This window comes from Leuciscus leuciscus, assembly GCF_965113295.1.
Source record: "Leuciscus leuciscus genome assembly, chromosome: 19".
NCBI classification, from domain to species: Eukaryota; Metazoa; Chordata; class Actinopteri; order Cypriniformes; family Leuciscidae; genus Leuciscus; species Leuciscus leuciscus.
Window position 1 is genome coordinate 20,756,368 of NC_138743.1, and position 25,895 is coordinate 20,782,262.

General features: G+C 40.5%; 1 protein-coding gene across 1 annotated transcript in view; it reads left to right on the forward strand.

Moving 5' to 3' along the window:
* Positions 1-11,118: 11,118 nt before the first annotated feature.
* The window catches only part of LOC309482358 (uncharacterized protein), a gene marked incomplete at its 3' end in the record, with an annotated part of 141,544 nt that continues 126,767 nt past the window's right edge, over positions 11,119-25,895 (forward strand). The window contains exon 1 of the mRNA XM_082147708.1: positions 11,119-11,447. Coding sequence (XP_082003834.1) covers positions 11,177-11,447 — 271 coding nt within the window. The 5' untranslated portion in view covers positions 11,119-11,176. The remainder of the gene's footprint in view (positions 11,448-25,895) is intronic.

The following is a 25,895-nucleotide window of genomic DNA, read 5'->3' on the forward strand; positions in this document are numbered from 1 at the left end:
AATGTGAGATGTCGCTCTGATTGGTTTATTTCACGTTACGCCCAAACCACACCTATGAATAATGAAGCTACTTCAGACCAACCCCTTTTAGATTTGCGCCGGGCGCAAGAGGCATTTATCCCGCCGGGAAAATAGCAACAGCGCCCAAGACACGCCCACAAAGTTACTTGTGCTTTGCGCTTGACACTTGCGTTTCAGATCGTTAAAATAGGGCCCATTATGTTATAGTTAATGTATGCTTTTTCCTTTGAGTTTTTTTTTTTTTTTTTTTTTGCATAGTCAAATTACACATAATAGCTGTCGTTTTCCTTTTTTTTTTCTTCTTTTTTTTTTTGGGCAGATAAATACCTTAAAGTGTTTTGTTCATATTTAATATACTGTATTTCTCCAGTTTCCTTACGAACTTTCTAAAGGAGAAAATGGAAGTTATTCAGTACCTCTCAGTGACAGTTTAAAGTGTGTGTGTGGCTACTCACCATTCGTCATTCATCATCATAATCATCTTCACTGCTGTGCTGCTTGCCTTTTTCACCCAGTTTCCTCATTTGTGTTAATAAAGTGTTTTGGATTTTGAATACTTACTGGTCTGTCCAGTGTCTGTGTTCCCCTAACTGAAGACCAGACCGAAGACAGTTTACGGCAGCATGAGCACCATTCCGTTTGATCCTGCCAACCTGCTCCTCTCCATGACACAAGACTATGGAGGAGTTCCTTGAGCTTGCCCACTTGGTGCCATGGAATGATGACACCATGGAAACGGTCTTCTGGAGTGGACTAAACAACCATATGTTTCATCAGGTACAGCGAGTGCTAAAAAATGTACTCTGACACAATATATAGACTATGGGCCCTATTTTAACGATCTGAAACGCAAGTGTCAAAGCGCAAAGCGCAAGTAACTTTGTGGGCGGGTCTCGGCGCTGTTGCTATTTTCCCGGCGGGATAAATGACTATTGCGCCAGGCGCAAATCTAAAATGGGTTGGTCTGAAGTAGCTTCATTATTCATAGGTGTGGTTTGGGCGTAACGTGAAATGAACCAATCAGAGCGTCATCTCACATTCCCTTTAAGAGCAAACGCGCTTTTTCCATAGCGGATTGCTATTGAAACGGCGGATTTGCCAGGCGCGCGCCAGGAGCGGTTCACAGCCAAGGAGAGCAACGCTCTCGTCACGGCCGTAAAAGAGAGAAGTTACATTGAAATGGAGAAACCCACCCAAATTAACTTCGGTTAAACAGGCGTATGATAATTTGGGTAAATGTGTAAGCTAGATGTATGCTTTTATAATAAATAGTCTATCTATCTATCTATCTATCTATCTATCTATCTATCTATCTATCTATCTATCGTAATAATGTATTCAAAAATGAAAACTGCTGCTTCTGTGTAGATGAGAGAATCAAAGTGTAGGCTATGTGCGTTGTGCACACGCTACATTGATTATGGCCAAGCATGCGCCCTTAAAATAGCATATGAATAACATGCGCAACGCGCCACTGACTTTAAACTATTTTTTCCTGGTTAGTGGCGCAATTGTTTTCTAAACCTGCAAAATAGCATGAATGAACGTTTGCGCCGGAACACGCCTCCTCTTTGCGCTGAACCGCCCCCGGGAGCGCAAGTGTATTTCCTAACTTACCGACGTGCTTCTGTGGAGGGAAAAGTCCGCTTTGCGCGGGTGCAAAATAGGAATGATACATGCGTCGGTGTACAAAGTCACTTGCGCTGGGTGCAAGATAGGGCCCTATGTGTTATTATGGCTAAGTTGTTCGTCTCTCACGGTTGGTGAGGTCGAAGACCCCAGTTCCACTCAGTCTCTTCCTCCCCAGTCCACTCCTGCCATCCTGCCACCACAGGTTGTTTCCATCACACCACAGAACTCCTCCCAAGTCCTTTGTCATCACTCCTCAAGCAAGTCCCAGAATCCAATCCAATCCCAGAATCTACTCCAGAGAGTGAAATCCAAGAGTTTGCTATAGTGAATGAAATTCCCTAGTACAGAGGGGGCTATACATCCCTGGCCATAGTGCCCGAGCCAAACTCCCATGGCACGGCTACGGAGGCTGATCCTCCCTGGTCTCCTGAGCTGCCGGCGCCTCCCTGGTCAACAGTACCACCTCGGAGGCTTCTTATCCTGCCGGAACCACCCTGGTTACCGGCCAAGACTCCAAGACGTCCTCCCTCCCTGCCTCTCCTCGTCCAGTCTCCATCATTGTCCAGTCTCGTTTGCACAAAGTGGACATAGAAGAAAAAAAAGGTAAGTAACCTTTTCTCCTACGATTGTATCAGCAATTATTCTCCAGTGTTATATCTCCAGCGTGTCCTTGTGTTCTCTGTATAGTTTATCTGTTACCTGCATGATTACCTGCAAACTCACAGCTACCGAAGAGGTGTGTGCGCTCATCCATCCATCTGTTCCCTCAACCATCCACGTTCTCCAGCACCTGCAAAAGTAAAGTTCTATTAACATTCGTATTGCTCTGCTAAGTTAAATATTGAAATTAATACTCACCTGATTCCTCCTGTTTGCTCACTGCTGTCGATAAACTATTATATTAACGTTATCTTGTCTGACTCTACATTCTGTTACAATATTAAATATGAACAAAACAGCTTAAATGTATTTATCTGATGAAATTATTTGAAATATAATAGTTTTCTCATATACGTTTAGGGTCATTAAAAACAAATATCCCCTCCAGACATCACTTTTTGCCACTACTGTACCTAGAAATTCCCATAAGATTGGGTTTGAATTGCCTTCTCTGTGAAATCTTCAAACCCATTTATTTTTTTAATACCAAGATATCAATATCAAAATACCAATATCTTCAATGAGTCTAATTTTTGTCATTCTATAAAACAATTATGAATATCTCAGCATTAAAAAGAGAGGAAACAAATCAATCTAACCTCTAAGTTTTAAAACGAAGGTCAACACAGCATGATATTTCAAACTCAATGTTAAGAACTTATTTCAAAGGGGTGTATCATTCTACTCCAGCTTAATTTCTCTATCTACACTTTCATTATTATGTACTTTTTATACTCTACATCATGTCTTGCGACTGATTGTGCCACTTAAAGGTTGAACGTATCATTTTGAATGACATTTGAGAGCTCTAACAAATAACATATAAGCTACAAAAAGGCTTCTGAACAGTAAGAACATAGTTCTTGAGTAAATTGAAATCCTTTATAGTGATTTTGTATAGAGATTATATTGTTGTGACTATTACTATCCCTTTACTTATCTCAGGAATGACTGACAAAAGACTGAGCGACTTACCCTTAAAGGGCACCTACTGTATTATGCCCCTTTTCACAAGATGTAAAATAAGTGAAGTTTTAGCTCAAAATACCCAACAGATATTTTTTTTTACAGCATGTTTAAATTTAGAAAAACAGAAAAAAACAATAATATCTGGCAGAGCCGCAGAGTCACAGTTTTACCATAACAGTTTGACCCGCGCATGCGCAGTTTCATTACAGCAGTTTTGCCCGCGCATGCGCTGTCACATTTCATTTTTAAATCTTAGCGACTGTTCTGTCCTAAAACGATCTAATGGTTACTGTTACTCCTGCTGTTATTTTTTGCTCCCGCTGTTGCCCGCAGGCCTTCAGGCTCCTTTACTGAAATAAAACAATGCTTGTGTCATGAACACTTTCATCTTTTTCGTTTTTCCTCCAAAAACGAACAGCCTGGTTTAATAAACACACTTTATTTTTCAAAGCCTGGTTTAACAAACAAACTTTCGAATCACGTTCAAAGGGTAATTATGAGTCTAAAGTCAAGATAACTCTAATTTCTTAAGTTAATTAATTCTGCCTGAGGTTAATGCGTAAACTTGAACACAAATAAAACTTAATTTCAAACAGGCTGAAAGTGTGAGCATATTATTAATTTGTTGGAGACATAACCAAGAATACAATTTAATTTACATTTACCTTTCAATGCGGACATACCATTATTTTACCATTACCATATTACCATTGATCATTCACTATAAAATTATACAAGCTCAATTACACCAAAAAAAAAAAAAAAAAAATTTCAGGGTTGTAAAAGGATGACACTCTAGCGTTTTTGTTGTCCCTAACCTCTGTCATGAATAAGTCCATGTCCTAATAAAATGGGGCCCTTATTTCGTCATCCTCATCCAGAAGTTTGTCACAATGTGCACGCAGTTGAGCAAGGGCATTCAGTGCATCTTCCTCCTCCATGCAGACAATACGTGGTGGCAAGTATTTGCTCTTGATTCCTTTAACCATTCAACACCTTCTCTGATGCTGCTCATCACATTGTCGCTCTTTATGAAAAATATTTGAAAATGAACAGCAATCAACAATTTTAGTTTCAGCAAAATAAAACTTTAAGAGTAAATATATACATTGCAGAACTCTACAGCTTACCTCAAGATTATGTGGTGGCGTGACCCCCTCCAGTGCTCCTACGTCATGCTCAATTTCCCCTGTTCCATTCCTTGGCTGTAGAATAGCACAATGTGATGTACTGTATTGCAATTGTCCACAAGACTACGATCATGTTAACAAAATGTATCATTTAAAGAAGTGTATTATTTTATGCATATGCCATGCAGACCCAAACTAAGTGTTGATATACTTCTAATTCACACATGAGAGAATTCAAGTATTTGTATCAGTCCACTTTACAGAAACAAACAAAAATAACAAAGGTCAAGGTCCCTACCCTATTACAGGGTGTCTGCAAGTGAAATGTAAGACTTTTACGCCTTTTTCAATACCGCATCATAAAACTACAACATACATTTAGCAAGAACATACATTTAAAGCAGTACATACCTGTAATGATCAGATTAGCTCTAGACCATTTGGCTTGGGGCACATGTAGCCCTTTGTGTGTTCACAGGAATCGTTTAGGGTCTTTCAAAGGTCAACCCTGGAGCAATGGGACTTACTTGGTGTGTGTTTTTAGAACCCATCTGATCTCTGTGTCCCCTGAAAGTCTAAGTATAGGATATTGTCGACTGAAAATCAGATTTTACCCTAGTGGACAGGGTTCTGGGCTTCCAAATGGAACACTGTAAGGTTGTGAGTTCAATCCCTGGGGCTGTCACCATTCTGTCCCTGAGCAAGGCACTTACCCCAAGTTGCTTCAGGGGGTACTGAAAGTCACTCTGGATAACAGTGTCTGCTAAATTACAAATAATAATAATTTGGTCCAAAAAAAAAAAAAAAGCATAATCGGAAATCCTACCCTCAAAGAGCAAAATTCTCCATGAAGAGTAGGCACCACCACCGCCTGATGACTGGAATGTCATGCTGAGAAACAAGCAATACTTCAATGAATACTATGAATAACAGTAACAATAATAATAATGTAATGTGGATAAACAAGACTTACAGCAGTGAAATCAACGGGCTAATTCAATACAACGATGAAACATATTCATTTTGCAATATGTTATTTTTTTTATAGAATAAACTGGATACAGACTGATAAAAGTCTACACTGTAAAAAATGATTTGTTAGTTTGACTAAAAAAACTAAGTTACCTGGTTGCCTTAAAATTTTGAGTTCATTGAAACTAAAAATGTGAGTTTTTACAACAAATGATTTTGTTGTTTCAACTATTATTTTGTTATTTGAATCAAATATCATTTTTTAACTTAACGTTGTTTTATTGTCATAACTTGGGATTAAATATTGTATCAACTTATTCAAGCAATCAAAGGGATTAAGTTAACTTACAAATTTAAATTCACTCAACTTAATTTAATATTATATGAACAAACTATTTTAAGTTAACTCAACTTAATCTTAACTACATATAGTTTGTTGTAACAATTAACTAAGAAGTTTACACGGTTGCCTTAAAATTACGAGTTAAGTCAACTTCAACACAACTTAACTTGACAAAAGCTTTTTTGTTAAAACAAATTCTTGAATAACAGAGCACAAATAAACCATAACTTTAACATTTATTATAACATTCACAAAAATATTAATTCATTGAATTGTCTGACAAGTATATAGTATAAATGAGTAGGCCTATGACAGAATTAACTGCTGTTTAAAAAACAAAAAACAAAAAAAACATTAAAACACATTAAAGCAACAGGATGCAAGCTGCTGCTATACAGTAAATGTCAAGCATGTGTGAGAATAAACAAATGTCAGTGTGATGACATTAACATCAGCTTGAATTAAGTGCAATAGAATTAAAAACAAAAAACCCATTTAATGAACATTACACATGAAAATCATTTGCTCAAATCAATATTTTGTCTGTTCAATAAAACAAAACAAGTATGGAGTATGCGAGTATGTACAACCTCATAAAGTGAATGAAATGAGAAAACTGTTGACAAGCAAACCACAAAATATCAGGCCACTATTCATAACAAATCTCAACGAATATTAAAAAGCATTTCTCAAACAGCATTTAAAGGGTTAGTTCACCCAAAAATGAAATTTGTCATTACTCACCCTCATGTCGTTCCAAACCTGCAAGACATTAATTCGTCTTTGGAACACAAATTAAGATATTTTTAATGAAATCTGAGAGCTTTTTGTCCATCCATTGACAGCCTATGCAACTACCACTTTCAAGCCCCAGAAATGTAATAAAGACATCATTGAAGTAATCCATGTGACTCCAGTGGTTTAACCTCAAGTTTATGAAGCGATGTAAATGCTTAGTGCAAAAATAAAAATATTTACAAAATATTAATCTATCAATCTTCAACGCACATTTTTTTTGTGCAAACAAAGCACTCACTTCATAAACTTGAGGTTAATCCACTGGAGTGTATAGGTACATATAGGTTTCTCTTTAAGGAAGTAAGGAAACCCAAAAAGGACAACTGCTCTTCTATGTTGGTTTGAGCTCTGCAATGAAAAACATTGTTTTAAATAAAAACTAGTAGTCATAAGCCACTTTTCCACTGTCAGGCCAGTGCAAGCCAGGGCAAACAGCGTGCCGGGAGAGGGCCAATAGCCTCGGACCTTGAGCACCGAGGCCAAAATCAAGTTGCGTTTCCACTTTCAGGCCAGTAGCTCTGCAGTGATTCCCTAAAACCCACCCTTAACATGGCTCCATAGAACAACATCAGACAACCCCACCATTACTTAAAGACTTGAGATTCTAGTATTGATATTTGACCAATGTTTTACAATAAAAATGTTACAGTGACATTAACTTATTACTTTGTGTCAGGAGTGCATATCAATCATGCTGAATCAAACTGGTATTTATCATTTCATATAAAAGAGCATCAACAAATGGAAACAAAGGGAAAGGGAAAAAAGAGACATATAAAACATATATGTATTTATTATCGCTATGGTTAGCATAAGTAGCCTTTAGCATCACATATAAATATATATCTGCTTCATACAGTGATCAGAATATCCATTGAATCGCAACACTCGCTGGTGTCTAAAAGCGAGTTTTGAACTGAAAATGGCTAAATTTGTCTTAAATGTTTAAGTTAGCTCGTAGCCTGATAAAATAACATGATACATTTATTTTATAAAATAAAAAACCTCCAAAAAGCTCTGGCCATTTGCCCCGAGGAAGCCCAGATGAGGCCTGATCAAGCCCTGGAAGTGACAGTGGAAGCACGACTGGCCCTGGCACGCACTAGCATGTTCGATTTTGGCCCGATAGTGGAAACATGCCTATGCTGTTGCATTGAAATTTTAATTAATCAGGCATGTGACACTGGAACCATTTTTCTAAAAATAAATTAACATATACTCACATCATCTTCAAGAGACTGAATCAGGGTCTTGAGTTCTCTAATGTCTTTGGCTTGGTACAACCGCAAAAATCCTTTCAGGTAACGTTACTCATCAAGCCCATGGAAAAAGGTCGCCTTAATGTCGGTGGACACTATGCGTCGAAATTTTGCAGCAATCTAGTAAAATGACAGACCCACAATTAGAATATTACAGGGTTTTTTTTTTTTTGGTTTTTTTTTACAATTGCTAGGACACATTTCTCAATACTGAGGTCACCTTTTCAGTTCCCTTTCAAGGGAACTCGCGTTGCGTCGAAACTGACGCTATGGGGAACGCTTTGCGTGATGACGTCTTGAAGCACATGTAAAATCAGTCCAATGGTGTGGCGGAACGTCAGAGGCGGGTGACGTCACGTACCAGGAAGCTATAAAAGCCAGCCCGAAACAGAAAACGAAAGCTTTCTGAGTCTTCAGTTTTGCTCTGTGTGAAATCTGTGTCTGTTATTTGGTGTTGTCTGTCTATATCTATATCTATATCTATCTATATATATATATATATATATATATATTCAGTATGGCGAGCAAGCAGCAGTATAGGTTGTGTGTGCACCCCTGCCCGCGTTATTTAACGGGTGGGGACACTCACATCCTTTGTGTTGTTTGTTTGGGAGAGGAGCATGCCCAGTCAGCACTCGAGGGTACTGGCTGTGAGCATTGTGACGCGCTGCCATTGCGTACGCTCCGATCCCGCCTGGCTCGGTTCAATCCCGATCGCGTTCCCCAGGGCTCTGGTCCCGCCGCTGCCGAGGCACGGCGTCAATCACAGACCTGGGGTTCGCAAATGGATCTATCAGTGGATGTTGAGACGGGCTCTGCCTTATCTCAGCCTCCTTCTGATAGATCCAGTGCCTCTCATCAGGGTGTGGAAGCACGCGTTGCGGTTTCTTCCCCCCCCGATGGAGGCACCAATACTGCAATTGTCCAGCTCTGAGGAGTTGGACGTTGTTAGTATTGACGCTGAGTCTGAGGATTCGCCACCTCAGTCTCATGCGTTTGAAGAATTGCTTGATGTTATCACTAGAGCTGTCGAGCGATTATCTATTGAGTGGCCAGAAGATAGGCAGGGCGCTCGTTCGAAAAGCAAGCTCGACGAACGTTTCCTGCCATCTCGTGCACAGCCTCAGTGCAGAAGCCTTCCGTTTTTCCCCGATCTCCACACCGAGGTGTCGAGATCGTGGGGGAAACCAGTGTCATATCGAGTGTATACTGCACAAACATCACACTATTCATCCATTCACAATTATAAAGAGCATGGTTATGGGGAGATGCCGAAGGTGGAAGAGACGCTCGCGAGCTATCTCTCTCCAGCAACGGCATCTTCTCTGAATGCTCCTGCACTTCCATCCAAGCCAGTAAAAGTTACATCTTCCCTGGTTCATAAAGCTTATGCCGCCGCCGGCCAAGCTGCAGCGTGTTTACATACAATGTCCATAATGCAAGCTTACCAGGCTGAGTTATTGGGTGATTCTGAGGAGGGCAGGGGTATTAGTGCTGATACGGTGTCTGAACTACGTAGAGCCACAGATTTGTCTCTCAGGGCCACCAAGGAGACGGCTAAATCCATCGGCCGCTCTATGGCAGCCCTGGTGGCCACTGAGAGGCATCTGTGGCTCAACTTAAGTGACATAAAGGACAAAGAAAAACATGTTCTTTTAGATGCACCAGTATCCACGCAAGGGTTATTTGGAGATGCAGTTAACAGTGCTGTAGCTAAATCACAAGAAGCTTCAAAACAGGCAGCTGCACTTCAGAAACTTCTCCCCCGCCGTTCTTTCATTGAGGTTGCTGAGCGGGAGCAGCCTCACTCATCTAAAAAGAGTGCTAAGCACCGTGCTACTCAGAAACAGAGCGTTTCCTCCCGTGCTCCCCCACAAAAATCTCGGGGACACGGAGGGCGCTCTCAAACCCAGCAGTCTTCGAGGGGTAAAACGGATCTGCGGACCGTTATTACCGCCAAGAAGGCTGCTGGGAAAAAGTCCTGATGTCTGAGGGCTCAGGACAAATGAGGGTAGTCCCCCCCGAAGCAGAGCGGTTAACACCTCTTTTCACGGTGCCCGTCTCTCTTCGGTGCCCTCAGGGGACCGTTCTGCCAACCCTGCCGCCTCCGGTGTTACAGGGCGCAGCGGTCTCCGGCGAGCATATATCTCAAGGTCCACCCGGAAACGTAGTGGCCTCGGGATGCCCGCCCCCTCTGAGGAGGGTGCTAGAGCAGTCTGTTCGGTCGTTCCCTGCCGGTGCGCCGTTACAGGGCGACGAACTGACTACTCAACAGCAGGAGAAAAATACGGTGCCCTCAGGGGACCAGTCTGCCAACCCTGCCGCCTCCGGTGTTTCAGGGCGCAGCGGTCTCCGGCGAGCACATATCTCAAGGACCACCCGGAGACGTAGTGGCCTCGGGATGCCCGCCCCCTCTGAGGAGGGTGTTAGAGCAGTCTGTTCGGTCGTTCCCTGCCGGTGCGCCGTTACAGGGCGACGAACCGACTACTCAACAGCAACACAATCCAGAAACCAGTCTCGAGAGGCTGGTACCTCTAGTAGAATCTTTGACAGCGTGGAAGCTACTGTCAAATGTTTCTCGTTGGGTCCTGCAGACCGTGGGAAAAGGGTATCAGATACAATTCTAGAAACGCCCACCTCGGTTTATGGGGGTCCTGCCCACAGTGGTGGGCCCCGAGCAGGTTCTGGTTATGGAACAGGAAGTAAACACTCTGTTAGTGAAAGGGGCCATAGAATATGTACCTCCCTCCAACAGGGAAACCGGGTTTTACAGCCGGTACTTCATAGTTCCAAAGAAGGACGGGGGATTGCGTCCCATTTTAGATCTTCGAGTTCTGAATGAGTCAGTCATGCAGCTCAAGTTCAAAATGTTGACATTGAGACAATCGTGCCACAGATCAGGTCCGAGGACTGGTTTGTCACGATAGACCTCAAGAACGCATATTTCCATCCGTCCGTGTCATTGGAAGTTCCTGAGGTTTGCTTTCGGGGGCAAAGCATACCAATATCGAGTTCTTCCATTTGGCCTGGCTTTATCACCCCGCACTTTCACCAAATGCGTGGATGCAGCTCTGGCGCCTCTGCGCCTCCAGATTATTCGCATCACGAACTACATCGACGATTGGTTGATTTTAGCTCAGTCGCATCAGTTGGAGGTTCAACATCGAGATGTTGTTCTCGCCCATATGAAAGAGTTGGGGTTACGGCTGAACGCCAAGAAGAGTGTGCTTTCTCCATTTTAGAGGACCACTTTTTTAGGCGTGGGTTGGGATTCAGTGTCGATGCAGGCGCGCCTGTCACCGCCACGCATAAATTCCATCCTTGCAGCTGTGAAAAGTGTAAAGCTAGGCCAGCTACTCACTGTCAAACAGTTCCAGAGACTGTTGGGTCTCATGGCAGCAGCTTCCAACGGGATACCTTTTGGACTGTTGCACATGAGGCCCCTGCAGTGGTGGCTTAGGACCAGAGGGTTTTCCCCGAGGGGCAACCCATTTCGCACAATCAAGGTCACGCGGCGATGCCTACGTGCCTTGGTTATGTGGAAGAAACCTTGGTTCCTGTCCCAGGGCCCAGTGCTGGGAGCTCCTTGTCGTCGCAAACTGCTAACGACGGATGCTTCCCTCACGGGTTGGGGAGCGATCCTAGAGGGTCGCTCATCTCAAGGTCTGTGGAAGACCATCATCGTTCCTGGCATATCTATCGCCTAGAGATGTTAGCTGTCTTCCGGGCTCTGAGGAGCTTTATCACAGGTCTCAGGGGACACCATGTGTTAGTGCATACGGACAACACGTCGGTAGTCGCCTATATCAACCACCAAGGGGGTTTGCGCTCGCGCCCATTATCCAATCTGGCACGCCATATCCTCTTGTGGTCCCAGGGGTAGTTGCTGTCACTCAGAGCAGCCTACATCCCCGGGGTTCAGAATATAGGAGCAGACACTCTGTCGAGACAGGGGCCGAGGCCCGGGGAATGGAGGCTCCACCCCCGAGGTGGTGGAGCTGATATGGACGGAGTTTGGCCAAGTATAAGTGGATCTGTTTGCGTCTCGAGAGACGTCTCACTGTCCACTTTGGTTCTCCCTCACGCATCCAGCTCCTCTGGGACTGGATGCTATGGTACAGACGTGGCCGAGGCTACGTCTGTACGCCTTTCCCCCAGTTGCTCTGCTCCCGGGAGTTCTCGAGAGAGTTCACAGGGACCGGGTTTGCCTGCTTCTTATAGCCCCGCGCTGGCCGGGCAGAGTATGGTTTCCCGATCTTGTGTCCCTCCTCGACGGGCATCCTCTGGAGCTACCCGTCAGGAGGGACCTTCTGTCCCAAGCAGGGGGCTTGATTTTTCACCCCCGACCGGAACTGTGGAACCTGTGGGCTTGGCCTCTGAGGGGGCCCAGCTCATAGAGTCAGGTCTCTCAACTGAGGTTGTTGAGACCATTCTACAGTCCAGAGCTCCCTCCACGACGAAACTTTATGCCCTGAACTGGAGAGTATTCACCTCTTTGTGTAGTGACCGTCGGTTGGATCCAGTCAACTGCCCAATTGGTACAGTTCTGGAGTTCCTGCAGGACCGGTTCACTGCAGGTCTGACCCCGTCCACTTTAAAGGTTTATGTGGCGGCCGTAGGTGCTTACCACAGTCCTTTGGGTGGAATGTCTGTGGGGAAAGACCCTTTGGTATCTCGTTTCCCTCGTGGCACTTGGAGGCCTTCTGTCCTCCTCCCTTTCGAAATCGGACCAGGAGGCGAATAATTTGCTTTGCCCTGTTCGGGCGTTAGACGCGTATGTCCACAGAGCTGCCCTGTGGCGTAAGAGTGATCAATTGTTTGTTTGCTTTGGGTCCCCTAACAAAGGAGGTCCAGTGTCTAAGCAAAGGATGAGCAAGTGGGTGGTTGAGGCTATCTCACTTGCTTATGAGGCGGCTGGACAGCCTTCTCCTTTGGCTGTCCGGTCGCACTCTACTAGGAGTATGGCGGCCTCTAAGGCCCTTATATCAGGAGTATCTTTACAGGACGTTTGTGATGCGGCAGGCTGGTCCTCACCGCACACCTTCGTCAGGTTCTACTCTTTAGACCTAGACTCTACTCCAGGGTCTCAGGTTTTGTCTTTCTAGTGCTGCTCACTTGATTACACACAGGACAGACATTTGTAGCTATGGTGGCGTTGGTATAGACGTTCCCCATAGCGTCAGTTTCGACGCAACGCGAGTTCCCTTGAAAGGGAACGCCTCGGTTACGACTGTAACCTCGGTTCCCTGAAGAGGGAACGAGCGTTGCGTCGCCTTGCCATATCTCCTTCATGCCTGTCAGCACGACTTCAGACTCTACGAAGCTTTCGTTTTCTGTTTCGGGCCGGCTTTTATAGCTTCCTGGTACGTGACGTCACCCGCCTCTGACGTTCCGCCACACCATTGGACTGATTTTACATGTGCTTCAAGACGTCATCACGCAAAGCGTTCCCCATAGCGTCAGTTTCGACGCAACGCTCGTTCCCTCTTCAGGGAACCGAGGTTACAGTCGTAACCGAGGCGTTTTCAAAAGAGTTGCCTATGTAAACGTGCAGATTGGCCTGTAGTTTTGGTAATGGTTGTCTGTAAGAGACAAGAAATCATGCAAAGAAAGATTAATTGAAAGATATATTCATTGAATTTATTTTGTGCCAAAGCAATGATACATTATCCACAGTTTAACCCACATAGACCACTGTTGTGCTTACTGTGTGAAGAGTTTTGACAAAGTAACCCAAGTATTGAGAAATGGGTTCTAAAGATTAAAATAAATAAATAAATAAATAAATAAATAAATTGTTTTAAGTTTTAGAATAGGTAAGTTAGTTTAAAAAAGATGGTTTATAATGCAAGGCAATACTGTATTACAAAAGTAACAGTTAACCCATGTTTTATGGGTTTAACAGGCGTGCACCTGAGACCTGCTGTCAGACTCTCTAAAATGGAGAGTTTGCTCACAGGGTCGCAAGACGACGTAAAGTACATGCATCTGATGAGTTTTATCGAGTTGATGTCAATAGCGCGTGCTCTCTGTAGGCATATTCATATTTTGCCGCTATGTGAAAAAATCCAGCAAAATGCGCCGACGCGTTTGTCGACCCCAGATGATTAACTTTAGCCTAACCATAAATTGTGATTAAAATATATATGATCACTCACATCAAGACGCCGCTGCGGTGGTGGAGTCCATGCAGGAGGAGCAGCGTTTGGCACTGCGTCGCTTTTCAGCGTGAGCTGTGGGGAGAAGCCCATTTCCACCTCTATTGCGTTGGAGAAGCAATCCCGCGTAAAATGCAGGTTTCACACTCACGGTCTCCAGGCCAAGTGCATGCAAACACTGGCGCCTAATTTCTAAGTCTGCTGGAAAGCTATGCAGTCCAGCAGTGCTGTTGCAACCAGCAACACTACACCTACGTACCCTCCTGCCCACTGTACTAAATACAGATAAATCTACGCTAGCTCGTACAAAGGGTGTGGTGAGCTCGTACCAGGGGCGTGGTGAGCTGGAACCTGCTTACGTCACCTGCCACCACTTACGTCACTTGCCACCGCAAACATCCAATAGGAAAATTCAACTGCAGTAGCCACCGTTCAACCTTAAGAGGGCAGCACTCAGACGTTTTTACACCATATATTGTAAAATTAAAACACTTTATACCCAAATGTCAAAAAAGTTACTCGAATCAATGAACAGCACTAATAAAGCCCCATTCTTACAGATCATTAACTAAAAAAAGTTGGTTTAGGGTTTAGTTACCCTTTAATTACTTTAACTTACCATAAACACCCTAGAAGAATATGGCGCCTTCCCGTTCAGCTGTGTTCCAAGTTACGTCGTGTAAAGTTAACGTATTGGCAAACATGTTCAAAAGCTCAACACGTCTGAAATATCACATAAAAAGATTCATTTGAACACTTATTGCTTAAGAAGCATAAGTATAACGTTAACAGTTCAATCTATATTACTTATTGCCGTTTCCTTCTCTTAAGGTAACTTAACCTGGATGCATTATTTTACAACGGGCAATACGCATTCGTGTATAATCAAGACGAAAATGAAAAATAACTAAAATATTATTATTTATCGGGATTATTTTAAGGTTGAAACGCTTCACTAACAGCCTTACTAAACTGTAAAGATAAGAAACACACTATTTTAAAATAACCTCAATGGAAACCACTGGAATTTCTGAGGCAAAATTATTAATAGATTTAAACCTTCTTCTGAATTTTCGCTTCCTAGCAAATAAATTAAATTACCCTTAGAGAAAACCAGTCTATTAAGACATTGAATTTTAAAATTACTTACCATAAACCGTCTTTCCTTGCTTCTGAAGAAGCTGAGGAGAAAATTGCGCCCTCTCGTTCAAGTCAATCAAGTGTCGTCTGTGTCGTACTCCCGGGCGTCCGGCGCATGCGCAGGGACAATAAAGACTCAGAGGTCTAGTGAACTATCTATTAGTAGAATCAACTAATGTTTTTAATTTATATCAGTGCATTGCCACCAAGCCATTAGTTTAATAAACCTTAACTACAAATGTTTTGTTATCTGAACAACATTAGTGCATCTAAGTTAATTTGACAAAAGAAAATATGTTGTGTGAAACAAATCATGGAAATAATTTTTTACAGTGTAGTAACTTACCATAATCATGAAGACCCCACAGGATGTCATATCGAGTTGATGGGGGATATGCTGAAATGGCAAATTGCATTTCAAAAGCAAAGACATCAAACAGGTCGTAACGGTGTGTTACTGTGTTACGGACTGATCACTCCCTCCTCTGTGTCCCCCAGACATTCATGCTTGTCTGTTTTATCAACTGAATCCACCACCTCTTCTGTGCTTCGGACTGCTCTTTTCAGGCTGTACAATTCAGGCTGCTCTTAGAAAAAATGCCACTTGGCCACTTAAATATGTGGACAGGAACGTTTAGTTTTGGAACATGGACAATGCCATGAGTTTAATTTGGTGTTGTACTCCACCATAACTCGTCCAAGAACACTGTAACAGGACACTGTGGGCTCAAATACTGATACAATTTTCAATTGATACAACTGGTCTCACACAGACTCTTGTGACTGCATGAATGCCTTGGTCAGCTGACTCTGCACTGGGTGGACATGGCACTGTGCTGGCCGAACATGGCTCTGAAAGTGGTACTGAGGTTGACTCTGCACTGAGTGGACACGGCACTGTGCTGGTAGAACATGGCTCTGAAAGTGGTACTGAGGTTGACTGCTTAGTCTGGCACACAGGTATATGTTTTTTAAAGTCTTCCTTATGCAGCAGCATAGATAGACTGACAATACATGCAGTGGTAATGGAGTTGTGCCCTACACCCTAAGCCACATCGGTGAATAGTGTATCCTGTAACATAAGAAAACAAACTCAATGAAGTGTTGGGCCATGCAAATCGTCTCTGTTAACCATCCTACTGTGTTCCAGTCGAATTTGTCCGATTTAAAAGTTTTCATTTAATCTGATTGTCATAAGGTTCCATGACCTTGTCCACACATGGCATCTTAACACACAACATACATTTGGATCATTTTTATAAAATGTATACACCTATGGTGATCCTGGTAAAAAATGACCGGTCATTAGAAATGAATGGGTGAGACTATAATAAGCTTATAAAATTGAGTTCAGGCACATGCCGTTTATCAGATAGACACAGTTTGACACAAAATAGTTTGTAATAAGTAGCACAATATGTTTAATCAGAGTATTTGTTTTAGTCAAAATAATCCATACGTTATGCTTTTTTACAAAAACAAAACAAAACAAAACAAGATGTATGAGGCCAGGTCAATGAGGCCTGTGGGCCATAAAAAGCAAATAGAAGTTCGAAACGTGTGATGTTCACAAGAACTTAAGTTGCTAAAAATATGTATCACAACATTTGGTGATAATACATGAATTGTCAAATTGTTATAGTCAAAATAATCCATACATTATGCTTTTTTACTCAAAAACAAGTTGTATGAGCCCAGGTCAATGAGGCCTAACGTACACACCATACATAGCAAATAGAAGTTCAAAACTTGTTCACAAAAACATACATTGATAAAAAGATCTGTCACAAAATTAGGTGATAATATATGTATTATTACAAATTTATAATCTGCTATAATGGTGTGGTCATTTTGGAACGAGAACACAAAACTAGTGAACATGAAATTAACACAACAGGAGGGTCAAAGTAATATTTGTTAAGGACCTAATAATGATGATAATCCTCTGACTGTACAGTTTGATATAACTAAAAACTGTAAAGTTTGTTACTAAAGAATATAAAATTGTAGTAAAAGCTTAGATACAGGTTACGTTAGTTCGTTATAGCTACTTATCGATAACTACATTTCCCGCAGAATACATTAGCTTTCTAAAGTTGGCTAACTTTAAGCCTCATGTTGGCTTACCCTCATGTTGGACTGACCGGTTAAAATGTAATTTAAGATGGCGCTTGAGGTGACTTTCTCCTGACGGTTTATAATATTGAATCGAGCAGAACGGACAGTGAAATTGGTCACAGCAAGAAGAGCATTTTGAATACTTAGGGAAATTATTCCCTTCCAGTGCCGTAACATGCATCTCGACGACATAAAACTCTCTCCGACTCTCACGACGAAATGTGCATGTGCGGGCAAAACTGCTGTTGGGTAAAACTGTATTTGGGGTAAAACTGTGGCTCTGCAGTCAGACCCTTCTCGAAAAACGCACCGTTTTAGTCGCACCGTATCCCTTTAAATGCAAATGAGCTGTTGCTGCCGGCATAGAGGGTGGAGCCTCACGAGCTCTGCTCTGTCAGGACAATCTCATCTATCGGAATGATAATATCAGAACAGAAACTCTCAGTAACGGTGTTCATTTCGACCCGGAGTTGGACAATACAACAGTTTGACATGTCTGTCACTGGAAAGATCCACGTGGTGTCATGAATAATTAAGAGGCAGTGTCTTCTCATTGGATAAAAAACTCAGTCTCATTAATAATTATGAGACACCGATGAGTCATCAAAGTACTATCGTGCTCTGCCACGTCACAGCCTGTGACGTGGACACGATGAAGATTTTAAACCCGGAAGACGAAAATAGCGATAAAATAACCATTTCCCCCCTACTATTAAATCTAACAGATGCTAACATTGTCTTCAATGGTGTTCAACACACATACCTCTGTTAAAATCTCAGAAATGTTGGTTTAGGGTGTCATGACCCTTTAAGAAAACCCATCATGATCCCCCAGTAGATGCTGAGGTTGTTCTGAAAGAGTTTGCGGCCACAGGCAGTAAAGAATGAGCTATGAATAGGTACAACGATAATTTATTTTCATAAAGGTAGGGTATGTTTTGAGAATTAGGAGTGGACTGTCCAAAATAGATGATGACACTGCTGGTGTATGTATGGTGTTGGATACTTTTTCTTCTATTTAAATTTGTTATGATTTAGGGTTTGTTGGTGGTAACTTATTTATATTTGAATTATATAATTAAAATGTAGCCTAGTTATTGATCACTGTCACAGGTGGCTGTTGCAAGGAAGCGGACGACAAAGGAGAATACCAGGGAATATTATTTAATCCAACAATAATAGCAAAACAAGGGAAACAACCTCTTAACACTGACGAAACAGGACAAAGAACTGAACAAGACAGAACTAATGAGTTAATTAACGAACAACAGGTGAACTGATTGAAACTGACACAGACTAGAAACTAGGGGGCTGTTTACACGACACAGTTTTCAACTAAAAACGTAAAACATTTTATGCGTTTTGGACGTTCGTTCACAAAGGCGTTTTTGGTGCCTGAAAACGCGAAGTTTTGAAAATGGGTTTCAAAGTGCAAGTTTATGAAAACACTTCTGTGCAAACAACCAAATGTGAATCTCTGAAGACGATGAGGTCATGCACATACACATGCATATTACGTGTTCAGTCTATAGTGTGTCATCGCCATCTAATGGCCTGGCAGCAGAATACAGGGTTTTTATTTGTTTTCACGGATCCGTGTGAATGGGGATCATTTTGACAATGGTGTCTTCTGCGGAAAATTCAAAGGAAAAGTCTCAGTTTTAAGCATTTTGTTGTCGTGGACGTTGTATTTTTGGACATTCATGTTTTTTTAGATTTGTAATTAGTTATTAAATATCATGGATTAGACATTTCAGACATCTTCCCTATTATTGTTTACATTGTTTGTTTGTTTATGATGCAGCTTGCTGTCAGATCCAATACATTTGGCTGCTTCATCTGTCAACACAAGTTTCTTTACAAACTTTCCATTACACTGTGCTGTGCACACTGCAAGTGTCAACTTGATCTGTCAACAAAACAAAATGCTCCAAACAAACATATAATCCTTAGACGCGATCTGGGATGCCAATAAAAATAAACCATCCGCTTGTTTCCGATACTGGGGTCCTTACAGAGCTGTTTAAACAAGCTGTTTAAACTGGACGTGTCAAAGCAAACTTTCTTTCACTCTTCCATTTGTCCTGTTGTTGACAGACTTGTGGAGTTTGTCAGAAACTGAATGTGCATCTGTATACTGTATCCAGTGTAGACAGCATCAGATTATAATGGGTTTTATTTGCTTTTGACACAACACTCACATCCAGACCAGCGTGGGCAAATGTCAGCCATTAAGCGACTGAACGCCAATGGGCGGGATGTAAAACTGTCTGTTGGTATCTTGCTCTGGAAGCAGGTTTAAACAAATGTATTTGCCCATGTGACGTCACTGATCCTTCAGCATCAAAACAAGCAGTTTTTTTTTGTTGTTTTTTAGCTTGATTAAATAAATGCTTTGTTTATGAGGACGGTTTAAGCTATGAACTTGGTAGATGTTTTAGTGGGACAAAGACTTATTTGTCAAATATATATATATATATATATATATATATATATGAATAATTTTACAATTTGTGCTTTGAAACTAAACTTTAAAATGTTTCTATTTATTTCCCTTTTATTTATTTCCCCTTGTGTAAATAAACCACTTACAGGTGGCTTCCAGTTTTGCGTCATTCACACGTTATAATGTCTGGATGATGCCTGGGATTCAGAATCCTCCAGTTCTATGACTCAATGAAAATGAAACAGACCTATTAGATGTCAGAATGGTTGACATACCACTTAGCAGAGACCCTCTAAATTTCTTAGGCTACGTTTACACGTGGATGGCTATTTTCATAAACGGACATTTCTCCCCTCTTCGTTTTCAAAAATAACATCGTGCACACGAACCTGTGTATATGCTGTCAAGAGCATGCCAAACCTGTAGGTGGCAGTGTAACGAGAAGCTCAAGCCCACCTTAGCCAATCAGAATCCCGAAAATGGTCACATTCTGTGACGTCGCTGCCTAAAACTCCGTTTTTCTCAGTTTACATGCAAACGTGCAAACGAAGATTTTCAAAATCTCCACTCTGGCCGGAGTTTTTAGAAAGAATCGGTTTCATTGGCGAATCCTCCGTTTGCGTGTAAACGAAGGGTGCAAACGAAGGGAAATGTCTCCGTTTTTCAAAATAACCATGTACGTGTAAACGGGGCCTTAATCAGCTCAAAACGTCAAGAGTCGTGCGTTTTTACCTGAAGTCTGTGAAATTGAGGGAGGAATCAGCACAAGGCCATGCAGTTTAAATTGAATGCCTCAACCTTCCTTACAGCTGTGTGTGTGTGTGTGTGTGTGTGTGTGTGTGTGTGTGTGTGTGTGTGTGTGTGTGTGTGTGTGTGTGTGTGTGTGTGTGCGTGTGTGTGTGTGTGTGTGTGTGCGTATGTGTGAGTGTGCGTATGTGTGACAACCACATCTTACATGATCACAAGAGCCTGTTTAATGGAATTCTCAAAAAATATCTCTTGCCTTTAATCTAAAAGAATATTAACAGCTTTATTATTTTTCTTCTTCTTCTTATTTTTTTTTTCAGGCTGAAATTCCACTTGTATTATTATTCTAATATTTACTTTGACCTCTTTGCAGCAGAGATGTCCTCCATACAGCTTCACTAATTGATTTATACTAACTTTCAGCACACAGTCCAAAAATTGTTGTTCCCAATGGGGTGGAATTCATCTGCCGATAATAACAGAGTGTCAAAGCCTCTCCCTTCTCCGAGAGTTAAATAGTATGCATCAGTGAGATCGTGTTTTAGACACCAAAGCCTCCGTGTGTTTGTAAAAGGAAAATGATGTTTGGCTCTATTCAGCACAAGCAAATATCCCAATGGAAACTGTTTCAAGATTAAAGAATTCTCTCACTGTTACGAGAAATTTAAGCTTAACCAAACATTGTCTCTGGGTCTGTAAATGGTATTACTGTAGTTATATCACCTCAATTCTTTATTATTGTATTTTTTTTTTCTTTTTTCTGGCTAATTACAGTAATATAATGTAACCTACACTGCCAGTCAAACTTAGGCACATCTATTCGTTCTTTTTTTATTGCTATTTTCCACATTTTAAGGATAAAATAGCAAAACTAAAAAATTACAGAAATGGGACATATATAGGTTATTATACAGTGAATAAAACTTATTTATAGTATAGCTCTGCACACATTTTAAGGCATACTAAAGACATTTTGGTTTATGCTGGAAACTTGATCTCTGCTTTTCCTTCACTATATGGTCAAAGTTATCAAAAAAAAAAAAAAGTCAAAATATCTATCTATCTATCTATCTATCTATCTATCTATCTATCTATCTATCTGTCTATCTGTCTATCTGTCTGTCTGTCTGTCTGTCCTAATGTTCCAGTGATATAATCTCTCCATATTGCTCTGAATAATCCTGGTAATACTTCGTCCCTTTTGGGTCCTAAGAACCTTAAATTCAAAGCCAGTTTAATTACTTAGTGGCAGAAGACATAAAATGACCTGTATAAAGATGTAAATTACAGCCGTTTAGCACAACTAATAAAAAGGGGCAAAAAGAAAAAGGTCATTTATAAAGATTTGTTCACTATATTCTAATTTAGAGAGTATGCTCACCTCTGAGATCCTATTTCAATTGAAAAGGCCTGCCAAAACCTATTTTACATCTCTTTAAGCTAAAGAGGCATTTTAATAAAATATACTTGTGTTTCAGCAGCACGAATGAATATAAATCGCAAAATTGTATGCGTAAACAGCATTGTTCGTGCGTGTGCCAAAGATCTTGGACATTTTGAGAAGTTTCCATTAGACAAAAATACAATACTAATGTATGCGAATGCCGTGATGTTCAGGTATCATAAACAGATCAAAAAGAGCTTAGCAAAACCTAAATAAAATTCCTCCACTTCCACATTCCACCCTGAAACATTTCTCTTAAAACAAGCAGTCAATCCATAAACATCTGTCTGGCTTCACATGTTAGATTCATCATTGCAAGTAATACATTCAAGGGTCGACTCAAAGCTTTTTCCTCATGACATGTGCTTCTGATTAGGGCCTACTATTCCTGGCTTTTGGTTGGTCTCTGTTTGTCACATGTCTGAATGAGACCCAGGCACATCTTTGGGCTTTTGGTTGTTCAAGATAAACCCTCTCTGTCAGTGAAGAGTCATTGTTAACAGATGGTAATGTAATAAGCTGACCCTGTGACCTTTCTAAAGCGGCTAGGCAACCTCGACCCACCAAATGAAATGTTAAGTGTGTATCTGAGAACTTGTCAGCAAACACATGGAAGGCTGGTAAATGCTGGGTGTTTGTGGTTGTTTAACCCTGCAGGGCGAAGGGACATTAATCACAGTTAAGTCCAAAATGATGAAGTGTTTGGTGGTCAGACATGATAGGCCGTTCTAAATGCAGCTATGGTTTCAGCAGACATATTCCAAGGATCCAACATGCCACATCAGGAAATGAAACCAAAGCAATTTTTCCTAAAACAGCTGCTCTTCCTTTAGGGAATCTCTAAACAAATCCTAAGTGTTTGAATAAAACAAGTTTGGACCTTAAAACATCACCTTGAAAAGTTTTGAATTGCACATTTTTTTAAATGTGAGCGATACTCTTTCAAGGAAAGAACTTTTAGGTCATGCTTTTTTTTTCTCAAGCAAGGTCAAAATCAATCATTTATTCTCCCCGTAGTTCATAAAATGTGCGGCATAAAAGCGTGAGATAAATAAGAGTGAGAATCATGGATAAATATTAGGAGTGCAGATGGCTTGTGGGAAGAAAACAGAAGCGGGTCGAGTGAATGATTAGATAATCATTTTCTGGAGTTTGTCATCTGAGAGAGAGAGAGAGAGAGAGAGAGTGAGTGAGTGAGTGAGTGAGTGAGTGAATGTATGTGGAAACAACCTGCATGTACTGAAATGTGTCTGTTCATAAATACAGTGAGCGATCAGTACATCGAGAGTGCACAAACACGGTTTGTTTGTTTATGTGTCTTTACCTTAACTGCAATCCTCATCTATCAAACCTTTACTAGTGAGACGCTGGTTTGCTTTATTCAGGCAAGAAACATAATTTGGGTATCATCTGGCCATACAGTGCAGGGATGTTCTGACTTTCCTTTAAGTCTGTATTTCACACAGAATGATGCATGAGGTCCTGCACTCTTCAAAAACAATGACAGAATTTGACAGAGCTCATGTTTTGAAGTGAAACAAACACTGGAATGGATAATTCACTGAAAATGCAAGGTGAGTCTCTTTTCTCTCTGCCATCTTTGATGTAATCAGCATGGGTTTTCTTTACATTAGCACTGTTTCAGACTGATTGTTTGAATCGCATACTGGATCATTAGACTGAGAGTTTAGCGGCTTAAAATTATCTTATTGCAAACAGAGAAGTGAAATCAGGTTAAAGGGTTAGAATACAAATAACCCCTACCAGGGTTACAGGTTGTAGATGTAACTACATTGTAGATGCTCCCGACTTCTAAGATAATTTAACTGTATGATGCAAATTAAGTTTATGAACCAATTTCATGTGATTGGGTAATTTATTTGCGTAACATTTTGTTAACACTTTTGAATTATATTTTTAATTAATCGTATGCGTTAAAGCGTTAACTTTGACAGCCCTAATTATATTATATTATATACCCATTTTTATACCCGATTATCCTACAGTATGTAGGGTATATATATGTAGACTAATATAATATAATATAATATAATATAATATAATATAATATAATATAATATAATATAATATGCAGAAATAATGACTGTTTTCAAACTGTTTTCCCAAACACCCCCATTATCTGCCATTGATTGATGTTCAAACAAACAGAGCGATATTATAATGATGTATCATAATGTTTAAGCTGAAAAAAAAACAAAAAACTTCTCTGAATACACATTTTTTCAACAAACAAATCTGACACAAATTTCATTTATGATTAATGATTTATGATGACAGAATAACTTATACAGCCACAAATTTTGTGGGACTTGCATTGCACTAGAGGACATGTTCAGCCGTCTGGTGGGAGTGTGTTTCGGGATGGATTTGTTATTAGAGTGAGCAGGTGGTTTTTTGATTAAGTTCATCTCTCAGGAAAATTTTGGCTATGTAACCAGTCAACATCTCCATTAAAGAGGGTCACCAGCAGGTCTTCTGCAATACCACAGGAATTATCCACCCTGGAATTTCTTATCAACAGACACATTCCAGATCTGAGATGGATCTTTGATATTCGAATCCTTGCAGTCGGAACTACACTCCAAAAAATGCTAGGGTGTTTCAACCCATGTTTGGGTTAAATATGGACAAACCCAACATTTGGGTTTAAATAAAATAAAATAAAATAAAATAAAATAAATAAATAAATAAATAAATAAATAAATAAATGAATGAATGAATGAATGAATGAATGAATGAATGAATGAATGAATGTTTGTTATCCATTTGGGTTGGGTTTGTCCATATTTGACCTAAATATGGGTTGAAACCCAGAATTTTTTTTTTTCTTTTTTTACAGATGATTTAACTGTGCTTCATTTTTCCTCCCAAAACATTTCTGTTTTAATGTATTAGTGGTAGTAGTAGTAGCAGTAGTAAAAATAATAATAAATTATTATATATAATATTATAATTAATATATTTTTTTTTTTTATAAAATAGTCTTATTAAAGGTTTATTTAAAGTGTTACCTTTTGGTTTAAAGAATGCACCAGTCACATTTCAAAGGCTCATGAATAGGGTGTTGGCTGACTGTTTAGGACAGTGTTGTTTGGTTTATCTAGATTATATAGTCCATGCTGAAAAATGTCACTACATTTACTAACTTGTGGTTAGTGGTGTATTGTTTTTTTTTTTATGTATTTTAATTATTCCAACAGTATAAGAGTGCATCAAATTAAGTAATATTCAGTCTCAAAACTGTAATGATTTGCTGTATTGCTACTGTAGGTTTATAAAAACTCTTATACACAGTACTTTGGCTCAGAAGTGCAAATCATGATTATGCCACAATGAGTCTGATGGATGGACCTACAGTGTAAAGTGCAACTGTGGAATTTGAGGCTACTCGTTGGACCACACACATTCACACTGAAAAGATGGATGAGATGCAGTTGAAAGAGAGTAAGTGCATATTTGATGTTTATAGTTAAATAAATAGTTTTTTTAATCATAACTTATATTTTAAGTTCCAGTAGCAAACATCCTCTCTTGCATCTTCCAGAGCACTGTGTTTTTGCCTAGTTTCTTCTGAACTCTGAGAGAAAAAAAAGAAGAAGAAGAAAAAAAAAAAAAACACTCTGGATTGATCATCATTGCAAGCTCATTTTATGTGCTGCGTTTAGGGCTGCTGTGGTGGTACAAAAGAAAACGGGTCATTAAACATTCTGCCTTGCTGAGAATTTAGGCTTCTTGGAAGACGAATAAGGTAACGTCCTCCAGAAACGTCTCGACCATAAGCAATACCTTAATTGCCTGTGGCATTTTACAACCAATATTTACAGTACACGGAAACCAGGGGGACTCTGGCCTAGATGTTGTTATGGTTTTATGAAATGGGAAGTTGCAATGGATTTATTAGTTCTGGCTCAGTTAGCACCTCAGTTATGTTTTTTTTTTAATGTTTTATTTTTATTTTTTATTCACATAACTTTCTGTCATTAAGAAAATAACTCCAGGTGATTTGAGGCCATAGAGATTAGACTGTGTTGTAAATC